This window comes from Marmota marmota, unplaced genomic scaffold (assembly GCF_001458135.2).
Source record: "Marmota marmota marmota unplaced genomic scaffold, marMar, whole genome shotgun sequence".
In the NCBI taxonomy this organism is placed as follows: domain Eukaryota; kingdom Metazoa; phylum Chordata; class Mammalia; order Rodentia; family Sciuridae; genus Marmota; species Marmota marmota.
In genome coordinates, this window is record NW_025999905.1 from 8600888 (window position 1) to 8617788 (window position 16901).

At 33.3% G+C, this 16901-nt stretch overlaps 1 protein-coding gene across 8 annotated transcripts in view; it reads right to left on the minus strand.

Moving 5' to 3' along the window:
* Window positions 1–16901, minus strand: part of Crppa (CDP-L-ribitol pyrophosphorylase A) — a 307433-nt gene that overhangs the window by 176444 nt on the left and 114088 nt on the right. For all 8 annotated transcript variants that reach the window (XR_007346127.1, XM_048799651.1, XM_048799649.1 and 5 more), the window contains one exon: window positions 2903–3000. Coding sequence is in view for 7 of the 8 variants with exons in the window: in XM_048799651.1 (XP_048655608.1) it covers window positions 2903–3000 (98 nt within the window). In the remaining variant the exon portion in view is untranslated. The remainder of the gene's footprint in view (window positions 1–2902; window positions 3001–16901) is intronic.

The window sequence follows — 16901 nt, forward strand, 5'->3', positions numbered from 1 at the left end:
CAAGAATCCTATAACCAGCAAAATTAAGCTTCAGGTTTGAAGATTAAATAAAAACCTGCCATGATAAACAAAAGTTAAAAGAATTTGCAACTAAAAGCCTGCATTACAGAACATTCTTAACAAAATATTCCATGAAGATGAAAAGAAAAGTCTGGGGTTGTGGCTCAGTGTTAAAGTGCTTGCCTCACATGTATGGGATGCTAAGTTTGATCCTCAGTGCCACATAAAAAAATAAAGGTTCTGTGTCAATTTACAACTAAAAATATTTTTTAAAGTAAAAATTTTAAATATTAGATGGAAAAAAGTGAAAACCAGCAAAGGTAAGAACTACACTAAAGTAATAATCAACCAAAGGAGAAACTAATTCAAATTAAAAACTATAAATACACTTATGAGTAGGAATTCAAATCATATCTCAATAATAATGCTGAAAATTAATGGCCTAAACTCATTAATCAAAAGATACAGACTGGTACACTGGATTATAAAATAATATCCAACAATATTCTATCCAAGAGACTCACCTCATAAGCAAAGACATCCATATGATGAAGATAAAAGTATCAGCAAAAACATATCACTCACATGGATCACATAAACAAGCAGGGCTTTCTATCTGATAAAGTAGACGACCTCAAGCCAAAGTTAATCAGAAGGAAACAAGAAGGCCATTTCATACTGCTTAAGGGAATTATACACCAACAAGACATAACAATCTTACATATTTATGCCCCAAACAATGGAACATGTATCTACATCAAACAAACCGTATCAATTTCAAGAATCAAATATAACACAACACAGTAATACTGGGTAACTTTAACATGCCTCTGTCACCATTGAATAGATCCTCTAAACAAAATCTAAATAAAGTCTAGAAGTAAAAAATATAATTTAGATATAACAGACACATATAGAATATTTCATGCATCAATGAGAGAATACTCTTTCTTCTCAGAACTTGGACCCTTCTCTAATATGGACCATGTTTTGTGTAAGCTATCACATATGTTGGCATATAATTGTAATATTACCATTATATATTATTAGCATCTATAGGGTTATTTTTATAGCTCCCTTTCCATTAATTTTTACCTGCCTTTTTCTTGATTAGGCTTATTTTTATCAGATTTTAGTTGTATTATTTCTCTTCTATTTCATATATTTCTACTCTCACTTTTTCCTACCTAGTACATAATATGAAAATAATTTGATTCCTATCTAGCTTCTTTCTGATACAAGTACTCTTATATTATAAATGCTCATCTGAGCACTGTTTCATCCAAGACATTCTGGTATTTTAAGCTTTTTACTCACTTCATTCAAAGCACTTTTTATTTACTTTTCTTGTGTTTCTTCCTTGACCTCTGAGATATTTATAAGTGTGCCATCTAATTTTGAAATAGTTAACATGTGGGGATGGGGTTGTATAGATCTTAAGATAATTGATTTCTAATGTATTAAAATATGTGGAAACAGTCTTCATGATTTTAAATGTTAAGAAAAGAAATGCAATTGGTTTTTATTATTTATTTATTGTGGTGCTGGGCATTGAACACAGGGCCTTGAGCATGTGAGGCAAGCACTCTACCAACTGAACTGTCTCCCCAGCCCCACAAATACTTTTTATATTAATATTAGTTATATACATATTAAAACTCAAAGTGCATACTTCAAATATGTGCACTTTATTGCACTTCAATTTTACGTCAATAAAGCTATGGGGAAAAAAAGAGTTTCAGTAGAGAAAAATAAATCCCACATAAGCTTGATATAAGAAACAAAAGAGTAAAAGTTTCTATAGGCAATGTATTCAAATAAGAAACACCTATTCACAAAAGAAATGAAAATCATAACTTAAGATTTAATAAGATAAATGAAATTCTTAAAATAAGAATTGGAAATAAATAGAAGTAGTTATTAGAACAGAAAAATTGAAGAAATTCATTCATTGCAGAATTGAAGGCTAAAATAAAAAGAACATAAGAGCAAATAAAATGATCTTTTCATGCCTGAAACAAAGGAAACTGGAAAGCAAAAAAATTCTAAAATGAAAAAGACATTTTAAAACTCCGAAAGAAAGCAGTAGCTAAGAGTGTATCATGCAACAAGAATCTCTGAAAACCGAACTTAACATAAAATGCTAAAAATGGCATAGTAATTTTCAGTAAATAAAAACACTTAAATCTAAACAATAAAAGAACACATAATATACCCCAGATCATCAACTAAAAATGGCTAACAGAAAATTCAAAGGAAACAACTGAACTTTAAAGAAAAAATAATTATTTGGGCCTTCATTCATACAGACTAAATCACCTATAAGACCAAAAAACAAAATTATATGTTCGTCACACTTGTACAAAACACTTTATTACAGAAGAAAATAGAGTAGAATATTTAAGATACTCAAGGAAAAATTTCTGAACCAAGTTTTTTTTTTTTTTTTGTCTCAGTTTTAATCTGGCCAAATCAACTTGAAGATTTTGTTCACATGGAAGGACTTGGAAATACTGCATCCATGAGCCTTCCCTAGGCAATCTTTCAGAGGACTAGTTTTAGATGACCAAAATGATTCATGTGACATCAACCTAAGGATTGAAACTGGGGTATGGTGGCAGAGACACGCCTGCAATCCCAGCAACTAGGGAGGCTGAGGCAGGAGAAATTGAGAGTTCAAAGCCAGCTCAGCAACTTAGCAAGAACCTACTTCAAAATGAAAAGGACAGGAAAGGAAAAGGGAAGGGAGCATATTGAAGTCCTAAGTGTTAAGAGACCCAAAAATTCCACTGAGGCAGAATGATATTAAGACCAAATGGTGTTCATGCTTTATCAAGGATGATACCTTTTTTCTGCAAACATCTGCGGCAAAGTTTACCAAACTAAATCTTCAAATACTTACATTTAATTCAGTTTTTAGCACTTCTTCAAGAAGATGACCTATGTGTTCTTTATTTTCTTTTGTGTCCATAACTATACAAATTTCTTGTGATATTCTCTCTGAAATAAAATGAAAAAAATTAAAATTTTCACATTCAATAAAAGAATACAACAATAACCTCCCATGCAGACACCTGTGCTTAGCTGCTTTTCAAAGCCCTTGACTAAGAATAAGGAGGTTTTGGCTTCAGGCCACGTGGAGTAACCACTATTGTACACCAAGATATCTTCAATTATTTTTATACCCAAGGCAACAAATCTGTTCATTAAACACTGGTTGGTGAACAACCAATCATACCATACTTAACAGAAATAAGAGATCTTAGTAACTAGAAATCACAATCATTTGGTTTACCAATTCCTCTAGAATGCCAATGCAATAAAATTAAGTTTTTGTATTTACTTTATCATAATAAAAATAGTTCAATCTTTCTAAATTTGAACTTTCCTCTTAGAATTGCTTTCATAGTGTCCCAAAGATTTTGATAGTGGTAAATGAGAATCATGACACAACTTAAGTATTTTTTTATTTCATCTCTCATTTCTCCTGCTACACAGTCATTCAATAGCATATTATTTAGTCTTCAGATGTAGAGTAGCTTCTTTTTTATTTTATCATTAATTTCTAACTTCAGACCATTGTAATCTGATAGAAAGCAAGGTAATCTCTATATTTGCTCAGAGAAGAATTGTTTTGTGGCATACTATATGATCTATCTTAGAGAAGCATCCATGAGCTGTGGAGAAAAAAAAATATATTGATTTTTCATTCACTGATGGATGAAATAGTCTATATATGTCCATTAAGCCTAAATTACTAATTGTACTTTTTTAGATCTATAGCTTGTTTTTGTTTGAAGGATTTAGCCAGTTGTGAGAGAGTTGTGTTAAAGTCACCCAGTATTATTCTGTTATGTCATATTTGAAACTGAGAAAAGTTAGATGATAGAGATGTTCTATTGTTTGGGGAATACATATGTAATATTGTTATGTCTTGCTGATGTATAATTCCCTTAAGCAGTATGAAATGGCATTCTTGGTTAATTTTACTTGAGGTCCACTTAATCTGAGGACAGAAACCCCTGTTTAAGAGATCCATGCTAACAATATGTTAATTTCCAACCATTTTACCATCAGTCTGTTGATCTCTTGATGGGGTGAGTCTCTTGGTGACAGGATATTGTTGGGTCTTGAATTTTTAATCCAATGTGCCAGTCGATGTCTTTTGATTGATGAGTTTAGGGCACTGACATTCAGTGTTATTATTGAGAAATCATGTTTATTCCATGTCATTTTGATTTATTTCTGGTTTTTAATTTGAATGAGTTTCTCCTTTGATTGACTATTCCTTTAGTGTAGTTCCTCTTTTTGCTGGTTTTCAATTTTACATTTCATTTCTTCTTCATAAAATATCTTATGTTTTGTAGTATAGGCTTTCTAGCTGTGAATTCTTTTAACTATTGTTCATCATGGACATTTATACTTACTTATATTTGGATTTTTTTTCTTACTTATATTTGGATTTTTTTTTTCATGTCTGACACTTCTGAAACCAGTTATTTTTCATGGCTGTCTTTTGAGGACCAGGATATTTGATTAGTATATTTCAATCTGGTTTTGTATTATATTCTTATTTTTTATTTTTAAATTTTTTACTTTATATATAAGAAAGTTCATTGCCTTCAGCATATTCTTTATAAGGGTAGAACATCACCAAATAAATAACCTAACATTACATCTCAGAGCTCTACAAAAAGAACAAATCAACACCAAAAGCAGAAGGCAATAAATAAAATTCATAATGAAAAAGGAACTATCATGGCAGATCCCACTGAAATACAGACGATAATCAAACTATTTTGAAAATCTATACTCCAATAAAGTAGAAAATAATAAAGACATCAACAAATTTCTAGAGACAAATGACCTAGCCGAATTGAATAAGGAAGACATAGAAAGTTTAAAAAAACTACAAGCAATGAAATTTAAAATGCCATCTAAAGTCTACCAAGAAAGAAAAGCCCAACCCGACACGGATTCTCAGCCAACTTCTACCAGAACTTCAAAGAACACCCATCCTCCTCAAATTATTGCATGAAATAAAAAAGGGGAGAACCCTTCCACACTCATTCTATGAAGCTAGTATCACCATGATCCAAAACCAAAGACACATCAAGGAAGAGAACTTCAGATCAATATACCTGATGAACACATATGCAAAAATTCGTAATACTGTCAAATCACATACAAAAACATATTAAAAAGATAGTATGTTATGACCAAATCAGGTTCATCCCAGGGATGGAAGGCTGGTTCAACATATAGAAATCAATAAAGGTGATTCATTACATCAATAAATTGCATGCTTATCTTAACAGATACAGAAACAGCATTTGACAAAATTCAGCATCCATTTACATTCAAAAATGACAAGGACAATAGAAACACACCTCAACATTATTAAAGATATATATGCTAAACCCAAGGACAATATCATTCTAAATGCAGAAAAAAATAAAATCATTCCCTCTAAAAACTGGAATAAAACAGGAACACCCTCTTTCACCACTTCTATTCAACATAGTCCTTGAAAACCTAGCCAGAGCAATTAGACAAAAGAAATTAAAGTGATACAAACAGGAAAAGAATACCTCCAAACTATCCCTATTCACAGTGACATGATTCTATATTTAGAAGACCCAAAAACTTCAGCAGAAAACTTCTAGAACTCATAAATGAATTCAGCAAAGTAGCAAGATATAAATGAGTTGCATTCCTATACACCTATAAATACACCCATAAATAAGTTGCATTACTATATATCAATGACAAATCAGCTGAAAGAGAAATCCAAGAAGTTATCCTATTCACAATAACATCTCAAAACAATAAATATTTGGGAATCAATGTAACAGAAGTGGTGAAATACCTCTAAAATGAAAACTACAGAGCACTAAAGAAAGAAATGGAATATGAGCAGAATAAAAAATGGTTAAAGGGAAAAAATAAAGAGAAAGAAATTGAAGACCTTTAGAAAATGGAAAGACCTCCCATGTTCCTGGATAGGCAGAATTAATATTGTCAAACTGGCCATACTACCAAAAGCACTATACAGATATAATGCAATTCTTATTAAAATTCCAATGACATTCTTCATAGAAATAGAACAAGCAGTAAAAAAATTCACTTTTGGATAATACAAAGCCCAAAATAGCCAAAGCAATTCTTACCAAGAAAAGTGGTGCCAGAGGCTTCACAATGCAAGACCTTAAATTATACAGCAGCGCTATGGTAACAAAAATGGCGCGGTATTGACAGAAAAACAGACATGAAGACCAATGGTACAAAATAGAAGACAGAGACAAACCCACATAAATACATTTATCTGAGACAAAGGCTCCCATATGTTGGAGAAATAAAGCCTCTTTAACCAATGGTGCTGGAAAACTGGAAATCCATATGTAGCAAAATGAAATTAGACTCCCTATGTCTCTTCCTGTAAAAAACTCAACTCAAAGTGGATCAAGGACCCAGGCATTAGACCACAGACCCTGTGCTTACTAGAAGAAAATGTAGGCCCAACTCTCCATCATGTCAGCTTTGCAACTGACTTACTGGACAAGATTTCTAAAGCACAAGAAGTAAAATTAAGAATCAGTAAGTAGGACGGTAACAAACTAAAAAGCTTCTTCAAGGCACAGAAAACAATGAAGAGCACAAACAGAAAGCATACAGAATAGGAGAAAAATTTTTCCACCCGCACATCGATAGAGGATTATCTCCAGGATATATAAAGAAATAACACCAAAAAAAAAAAACATCCTAATCAAGAAATTGGCTAAGGAACCCAACAGGCACATCACAGAAGCAATACAAATGGTCAATAAATATATGAAAAAGATTCAACATCTCTAGAAATTAGAGAAATGCAAATCAAAACTACACTGAGAGTTCATCTCACTCCAATCATAATGGCAATTATGAAAAATACAAGCAACAATAAATGTTGGCAAAGATGTGAGGGGAAAAGGTATGTTCATACATTGCTGGTGGGACTGCAAATTTGGTACAACCACTCTGGAAAGCAGGATGGCAATTCCCCAGAAAACTTGAATGGAACCACCATTTGAGCCAGTTATCCTACTCCTTGGCATATACCCACAGGACTTAAAATCAGCGTATTACAGTGACACAGCCACATCAATGTTTATAGCAGCTCAATTCACAATAGCCAAACTATGGAACCAACCTAGTTGCCCTTCAACAGATGAATGGATAGCAAAGATGTGGTATGGATACACAATGGAATATTACTCAACCATAAAGACAAATGAAATTATGGCATGTGCTGATCAATGGATGAAGTTGGAGAATAACATTAACATTAAGTGAAATAAGTCAATCCCAAAGAACCAAAGGCCAAATGTTTTCTCTAATATGTGGATGCTAACATACAATAAGGGATGGGGGAGAAAATAAAAGTACTATGGATTACACACAGGGAATGAAGGAAAGAGGGGGAATGAGATATGACAGTGGAATAAATCTGATATTACTTTCCTATATTCATTTATGAATACATGACTAGTATAATGACATTTTAAAATAACAAGCCTTCTAATGAACATGATATATTCCTCCACTTTCCAAAATCTTCCTTAATTCCTCTGAATAGTGGTCTATAGTTCTCAGTATGGAGTACTTTTACAATTATATTTACTTCTCCTGTTGATGCTACTGTAAACTGACTTTTCAATTTCACCTATTTCTTACATAAAAACAAATTTTATGCAGACCTTATAGTCAGTAAACTTGCTAAATTTACATATAAACTGTTTTATTCATTAGTTCAGATTCTCTAGGTACACACATGATTGTAATCTTATGTCCTTCTTTCCAAACCATAATTTTATCTAATAAAACTCAGAATTTTGCCTCCATTTCAGGAGAAAAATTAGTAATCTTACTTCCTTATAAAGCCATGTTATATTTCATTAAGTAATCATACTGTTTAAAATTGAGAAGCATTCATTTCCAAATCTAAAGAAAACTCAGACTGCTATCATATTTTCTTTTGAATTCTTTTATAGAATTTGCTTGTAAAAGCCAACTGCATCTAAGGGAGAGCCTGAGAGCCTGCAATTATAGATGTAATACTTAATATAAGAATATGAATAGCTGTTTACTTTTATCAATTTAGTAAGTTGTATTTGCCTAAGAACATATTCATATTATCTATATTCTCATGACTATTAGCAATAAACCTTCAAATTAAATGATATATTCCCCCACTTTCCAAAATCTTAATTTCTTAACTCTGTAAATGTCCATAAGAGCTCCATTAATGTTCCTTTTCCATTTGATACTAATTAAGCCTTATTTTGTAATTTGGCAGAATATTACCTACTAATGTTTTCCAAGAAAAAATTTAATGAAGTGCTTTGTATCAAATTACTATAAATTTAATGACTTAAACTACCACCTGCTAAATAAAGTCTTCTTTAAGGCTGAGTAATATCCCATTGTGTATATATACCACATTTTCTTTATCCATTCATCTGTTGAAAGGCATCTACGTTGGTTGCATAGTCTGGCTATTGTGAATTGAGTTACCATAAACATTGATGAGGCAGTGTCCCTGTAGTATTCTGTTTTAAGTCCTTTGGGTATAGACCAAGGAGTGGGATAGCTGGGTCAAATGGTGGTTCCATTCCAAGCTTTCTGAGAAATCCCATACCACTTTCCATAATAGTTGCACCAATTTTCAGTCCCACCAGCAATGTATGAGTGTACCCTTTTTCCCATATCCTTGTGAAAATTTATTGTTTGTATTCTTGATTATTGCCCTTCTGACTGGAGTGAGATAAAATCAGAGTCGAATGAAATTATGGCATTTGCTGGTAAATGGATGGAGCTGAAGAATATCATACTAAGAAATAAACCAATCCCAAAAAACCAAAGTATGAATGTTTTCTCTGATATGCAAATACTAATTCACAATAAGGGGTGGGGGTGCTAGGGAAGAATAGGGTAACTTTGGATTAAGTAGAGGGGAGTGAAGGAATGGGAGGATGTATGAGGGGTAGGAAGAATAGTAAAATGAATTATTACCCTATATACATATATAACTACATAACTGGTGTTATTCTACATCATGTACAACCAAAAGAATGAGAACTTATACTCCATTTATTTATGGTGTGTTAAAATGCATTCTACTCTCATATATAATTAATTAGAATTAAAAAAAGGATTTGAACATTAAACAAATTCTCTTGGGCTAGGGTTGTGGCTCAAGCAGTGGTGCACTCGCCTGGCATGCGTGTGGCCCGGGTTCGATCCTCAGCACCACATACAAAAAAAACAAAGATGTTGTGTCCGCCGAAAACTCAAAAAATAAATATGAAAATTCTCTCTCTCAAAAAATATTCTCTACTGTCAAGCAGTGATTTGAAGAAAAATTAAAAACTACCATTGACTAATTACTACCCAGTTCTATTAGGTGGGGGGTTGGACACACATGGAAATCACATAACAAGTGAGGAAAAATATGAATGTCTAGTGAATTACTGAAATCTAGGTAAAATACATGGAAGTTACCTGTGCTATTCTTGCATGTTTTAAGTTTGAAAGCACACTAAAATAAAAAGTACTCTTTGAAAAGACAGTAAGATATGAAAATGCATTAATGGGAGGCTTAAAATTCACCTCTATTGTCATTAAAGGTCATGAGGAAAACATGAGTAATGCTCTAATTCAAATCCAAGTAGCATGATAATAAATTTGGTGGATCTCTAATATTGGTTTCTATATTGTTAGCTCATTGCTTGACATTTCAAGGTATTTTTATGCCACAAAGGTGTATGCCAGGCTGACTGTTTTCTTACATGGATATACATATGTCCTCTACTACTAATAACAAATTGTCATTCTGTTTACAGTAAAAGACTAGGCTAAGTTCAAAATCATCATGAATTCTCTAATTCAGAGATTCTCATCTGGTTGCACATAAGAATTAGCTAAGTATCTATTCCATTTGCATTTTTCAAATACATAGGTTTCTAGTTTATCCAACAAGATTCCAGCATATATTTCTGTGAAATGCAAACATGATTCTGATGTACAGCCAAATTGAAAGCCTCTGCTTAGTATGTATACTGTTTTTGTTTGCATGTGAAAGGATTAGAAGAGTTTCTCTCCTTGAAAAAAAAATGATTGTTCTCTTTTAAAAACATATAAATTGGCCACTATAACTGATTAACTTTCCTCCCAAAATGGTATAACTCTTTGGGGGTAATATTTCAGTTTTATTTAATCTTCTCCCACGATGTGGCAATTAGTGAATTCAGTGAATAGTGAATTTACGAAGAGGTAGTGAATCACCCATTGCACAAAGACTTTGATATTTCTGGCACAAAACTATTAAGGAAAGCTACAAACCATCCCATCACTACTGTTACCTACATGTCTCACTGGGATTTACAGTTCAGCAATTTATCTCAAAATACTATAAAGGTGATATAAAAAACAGTATACATACAACATATCATGAACATGACAGGCATTCAATAATACACTAAGAAAATACAAGTTTTAAATTTTTACACAAATTCAATTAAGTATTTTAACCAATGACAAGAGTAGTATATTCACACTGTGGCAATATTTCACATTCATCAACTCAAAGAAGAAACTAAAGATTAATCAATTCAGGGCTGGGCTTGTGGCTTGGCGGTAGAGCACTCACCTAGCATGCATGAGGCACTGGGTTCGATCCTCAGCACCACATAAAAATAAAGATATTGTGTCCACCTATAACTAAAAAATAAATATATTTTTAAAAAGGTCAATCAATTCCTATACAAAGTCATATTTTTTCCTTTTCTTTTATAATGCTGGCGATTGAACCTGTACTCTTCTTGTGCATGCTAGGTAAGTGCTCTAACACTGAGCTACATTTTTTCAGCCCTACTCTGTAAGGATACATCAATATAGGACAAAGTAAAGGAGAACAAGATAGGTAGAACAGTTGTTTAACTCTTTACTAAAATATCAATGGTATAACTATTGATATCTTGTGGCTATTGTCTTTACTGTTTAAGACAACAATGACAATTATAAAACCTCCTATTATTCCCCCTATTTTTGAAAACAAGAAATCTCAAAGAGGAAAAAATTAAGATATAATGTTCAATCAGCAATATTATGAGTTCATAAGGCATTTCTTCTTTATACAAACAGAAAATTGAACTTCAGATACAGAATTCACTTATTTGAAAAAATAACCAAGCATTTACCATTCCAGTGTAAACTATATCACTACCTAAATAAGAAACATTTCTTTATAAGAAACCAATTTATGTCATTAAAATATGATTTATACTCCTTCTAATGCAGGAATAAAATTAGGCATTAAATATCAGTGGTTATCATTAGATGCATTGTGATAAAAACACATCATCTCTAAAAGATGAATCTAAATTCATCTAAAGATGAATCTAAGTTGGATCAAGCTCCAGGATCCAGCTACTATTTTATAGAGGACAAAGAGATGAAGAAAGGTACAGAACTGTATCATGCACTATGCACTGAACAAAATTCAGAACAGAACACCTACAGACCACGTGGGCCGGCTTCAGCAAGACAAACTAAGAAAAATAAATGAATAGGGGAACTGTAGGTTAAGTGGGATTTAAATGGCATTTTCTTTTAAAAATACCACAACTAAAATACAATATCTAGGAAAGTACATGTGTGTGAAAGAGCTCCTAAAAAAGGTGAAGTGGCGATTGCTATAAAATCTGGATAGCTGCTACTTTGAGGAAGGGTGCAGTTCCTAGTTAGGCAAAGGTTTAGCAAAGGCTTCTTCTATGGATAATGTTATATTATTCATTCGAGTAGTTATGCAGATATGTGTATTATTTTATAGGTTTGTTTGGTTTGGATTTTTACATCTATAATTTGACATTAAGACATTTTTACAAATACAAAAATGGTTATCTGCATATACACTAATCCTTTCACCCACACTACTTCTCATTCAGAAATATCTTTATAAATGATCAAGAGACAAAATAAAGTCTTGGGTATGTTGCAAAGACAAAGATCTCTGAACATGGAACTAAAATAATGGAGAAACTTCCTAATTTTTACTTAAAACTATTGAGAACATGAAATAATAAGAAAAAAAGGCACTTCTATTTTCATATAGTTTTAGGCTTAAAGCCTACTTTAATTCTAATTAATGCAATTTACTAATACAAAGATACTATTAGCCTTTTTTAAGATCAAAGGAGTATACCATTCACTGTAGGTTTTTTTTTTAATTTTTTTTTATTGGTTGTTCAAAACATTATAAAGCTCTTGACATATCATATTTCATACATTAGATTCAAGTTGGTTATGAACTCCCAATTTTACCCCAAATACAGATTGCAGAATCACATTGGTTACACATCCACATTTTTACATAATGCCCTATTAGTAACTGTTGTATTCTGCTACCTTTCCTATCCTCTACCATCCCCCCTCCCTCCCCTCCCATCTTCTCTCTCTACCCCATCCACTGTAATTCATATTTCTCCTTGTTTATTTTCCCATTCCCCTCACAACCTCTTATATATAATTTTGTATAACAATGAGGGTCTCCCTCCATTACCATGCAATTTCCCTTTTCTCTCCCTTTCCATCCCACCTCATGTATCTGTTTAATGTTAATCTTTTCTTCCTGCTCTTCCTCCCTGCTCTGTTCTTAGTTGCTCTCATTATATCAAAGAAGACATTTGGTATTTGTTTTTTAGGGATTGGCTAGCTTCACTAAGCATAATCTGCTCTAGTGCCATCCATTTCCCTGCAAATTCTATGATTTTGTCATTTTTTAGTGCTGCGTAATACTCCATGGTGTATAAATGCCACATTTTTTTTTATCCATTCATCTGTTGAAGGGCATCTGGGTTGGTTCCACAGTCTAGCAATTGTGAATTGTGCTGCTATGAACATCGATGTAGCAGTATCCCTGTAGTACGCTCTTTTAAGGTCTTCAGGGAAAAGTCCAAGAAGGGCAATAGCTGGGTCAAATGGTGGTTCCATTCCCAGCTTTCCCAGGAATCTCCATACTGCTTTCCAGATTGGCCGCACCAGTTTGCAGTCCCACCAGCAATGTACAAGAGTACCCTTTTCCCCACATCCTCTCCAGCACTTGTTGTTGTTTGACTTCATAATGGCTGCCAATCTTACTGGAGTGAGATGGTATCTTAGGGTGGTTTTGATTTGCATTTCTCTGACTGCTAGAGATGGTGAGCATTTTTTCATGTACTTGTTGATTGATTGTATGTCCTCCTCTGAGAAGTGTCTGTTCAGGTCTTTGGCCCATTTGTTGATTGGGTTATTTGTTTTCTTATTGTTTAATTTTTTGAGTTCTTTGTATACTCTGGATATTAGGGCTCTATCTGAAGTGTGAGGAGTAAAAATTTGTTCCCATGATGTAGGCTCCCTATTTACCTCTTTTATTGTTTCTCTTGCTGAGAGAAAACTTTTCAGTTTAAGTAAGTCCCATTTGTTGATTTTTGTTATCAACTTTTGTGCTATGGGTGTCCTATTAAGGAATTTGGAGCCCGACCCTACAATATGTAGATCGGAGCCAACTTTTTCTTCTATCAGACGCAGAGTCTCTGATTTGATATCTAGCTNGTATACAGAGCCACCAAGACAGCAAGCAGAAAGCAAATGGCAGCTCCCGCGGAGTGGATTTTCGGCACAGAAACCACAGCCCCGCCAACAATCCCAATCCACAAACTCTCCCTGTATAAAAAATATTCAAAAAAAAAAAAAAAAAGGGGGGGCGCACTGAGCTTTCTTTGCCTCGGGTACTTACAATCCACTGCTGATTACACATTCAGCTTCTCCGCCCGGAGCGAAGCGAAAGAGGAAGCAGATCGGAGCAAAGCGCCCGCGGCTCTGAGCATCCAAGCGTCTCTTTTTCGATTTCTTTGTTCTTCCTGCTCCTTGGCAAAGTGGTCTGCTACAGATTAACGGTGAAAGCTCTAAGAGACTGTGCGAAATCTCTATTAAAGCCGCTGCTTTGAGCACCACGCTCAGCACTTCAGCAACCCCCGTACGCAGCGGCCATCTTCTCTCCCACTGTAGGTTTTTCATATATAGCTTTTATTATGTTGAGCTAACTTCCTTCTCTCCATTTGAATGTTAAAGGATTTTACAAAATATTTTTTCTTCATTGAGATGTAGCCTTTTTTCCTTCATTTGGTAATGATATTTATTGATTTTTTTATTTTCAATAATATTTGCATTTCAGAATAAAACATACTTGGTCATAAGTCAATAAGCTGCTAAATTCCATTTGCTAGGAGAAGTTGAGCATCTGTAATCCAAAAAATCCAAAATCAATTAAACAATGACATAATGGAATGATGGTCAGCTTGGAATTCTGGAACACTTTAATTTTCAGATTTGAGATACTCGATGGTAACGTCTACACAAATACTTCCAAATTAAAAAAAAACATCTGAAACACTTCTAGTTCTGAATATGTTGGATAAGAGATACCCCACCTCTATTTTGTGAAATAATAAAAACTTTTCCTTTAAGATCAGAGCAAGAACACAATGTCCACTATAGCCACCTCCATCCAACCCAGCACTGGAAGTTCTAGCCAAGGAAGCAAGAAAAACAAAGCATCCAAATGGTAAAGGAAGTCAAAAGTATTTTCACAAATGTTTTCTATGTAGAAAATCCTAAAGATTCCACTGAAGTTAGAATGAATTCAGTAAAATAGCAAAATACAAACTCAACAAAAATTATTTGAATTTCTACATATTAACAATGAGCAATCAAAAAAGGAAGCCATGAAAACTTCACTTAAATAGTATCAAAATGAATAAAACACAGGAATGAACTCAACTAAAGAGGTGAAAGATTTGCACAATAAAAATGATAAAAGATTGCTGGAAGAAACAAGTACAGACCCACCCCTTATTCATGGACAAAGAAGTTAAAACATTGATATGCCCAATATTATCTACAGATTTAATGTAATCCTTATCAAAATTCCTGTGACCTTTTCAGAAATTGAAAAGCCTGCCCTAAAATCATATAGAATATCAAGAGACCTCTGCATAGTCAAAACAATCTTAAGAACAAAGCTTAAGGAATTGTGCTTCCCAATTTTAAAAGTTACTACAGAGCAATAGTAATCTACATAGAGTAACCTAAACAGTGTGGTAGTATCATAATCAAACATTAAAACCAATGATATAGAACAGAGTCCCCCAAATGCTCACATATATGGTCAATCAAGTTTTGGCAAGGGGACCGAGACCATCCAATGGAGAAATAGTCTTTTTTCAACAAATGGTACTGGGAAAACTGGTAGTAACAGATAAATGACACTGTTACTTAACATAAAACACAAAAATTAACTTGAAATAATGTATTTTCAAAACTTAGGGAAAAAATAAGGCAAAAGCTTTATTAACTGAATTTGGCAATTATTTCTTGCATGTGACACCATAGGCAGAGGCAACAAAAGAAACGAACAAATTAGACCTCATAAGAACAAAAAGATTTTGAGTTTGCTCTCCTCTCCTATCACCTGAGGATGTGATGTTCATCCTCTTGACGTCTACCTTTTGCCACATGAGGACACAAAAGCAGCCCACCCCATATAGTACCTTGCTTTGGCCATGTCCCAGAACTGAGAATTTGTTCTTTACAAGATACGCAGTTTGTAACATTCTCTTACAGAAGTAAAGATGGACTAAGACATTGAACTGGCCTTTTATGTTGATGAACATCCCTCTTCATCACAAGTTTCCATGGTCCAAACTCAACTTGGCTGTAAACACTACTTTTCTTTTGATTACTGTATGAAAGATGTGATTTTTCTTTCATTTGCCTTTAACATACCTATATTATTGGAGATGAGCTCTTACGAAGAGTATACAGTTGGTTCATATTTTAATATTTACTGTGAAAATACTTGCCTTTTAATTGGTGTGCAGAAATAACTCATGTTTAATGCAACTGGCACATGTGGATCTAGGTTATATACTTTTCTTGCTCTGTTTCTCCTATAGCTCCTTTTCACTTAAATTTAAAAATACTAAAAAAAGTTTCTCTTCAGTGATTAAATTTCTTCATACAGTTTTTGCTCGTTTTCTCCAATGTTTGCTCTAGAAATCACAATACATATGCCAATCCCTTCTAGTCCACATAAAACATGTTACCTCACCAAATAAAAGGCAGATCCCCAACAGTGATATATGTCCCTTTATCCTACCCCTTTGCATTGTTGGTTACAAAGCTTTTTCTGTCTCCTTTAAGAAAACAATCTCATAAAATATAACCTTTATTCTTATTGTTCAGGAGTTTTAAAAACTAAATTAATACTTTCTATCCCTTAGATTTTTTCCATCTTCCATTTCAAGACCATTACTTGATGTAGCACTTTAAAATTCTATTTATTCAGATATTAGTTCTTTTATTCAACTTCTGATATTTCATTATTTGCTGTGGCATTTCCGTCTATGGGAAGAGCTTTCTTTAGATATTTAGAATACATCTGCTGGTAATGAATTCTTAGTTCCGAGAAAGAATTTAAGATTTCTATTGAAATTGTTCTTCCTATATACAGAATACTTGGTTAATAGTGTGTTTTTAATACTGCTAATCTTGTTCTACTTCCTTCTGGTCTGCATAGATTTTAATGAGAAGTCTAGAGTCATTCACATTATTCCCTTATAAATAATGTGTTACTTATTTGCAAGATTTTTTGTATGCCTTCAGTTTTTAGCAGTTTGATTATGAAGCATCTGTGGATTTCTACAGGTTCATGATGGACTTAATGAAGCTTCCTGATCAATAGACTCATGTTTTGCCAAATTAGGGAGATTTCATTCCTAGTCGATTCAAGGTCTTGTTTCTGTACTGCAGTCTTCCTTGTCTTT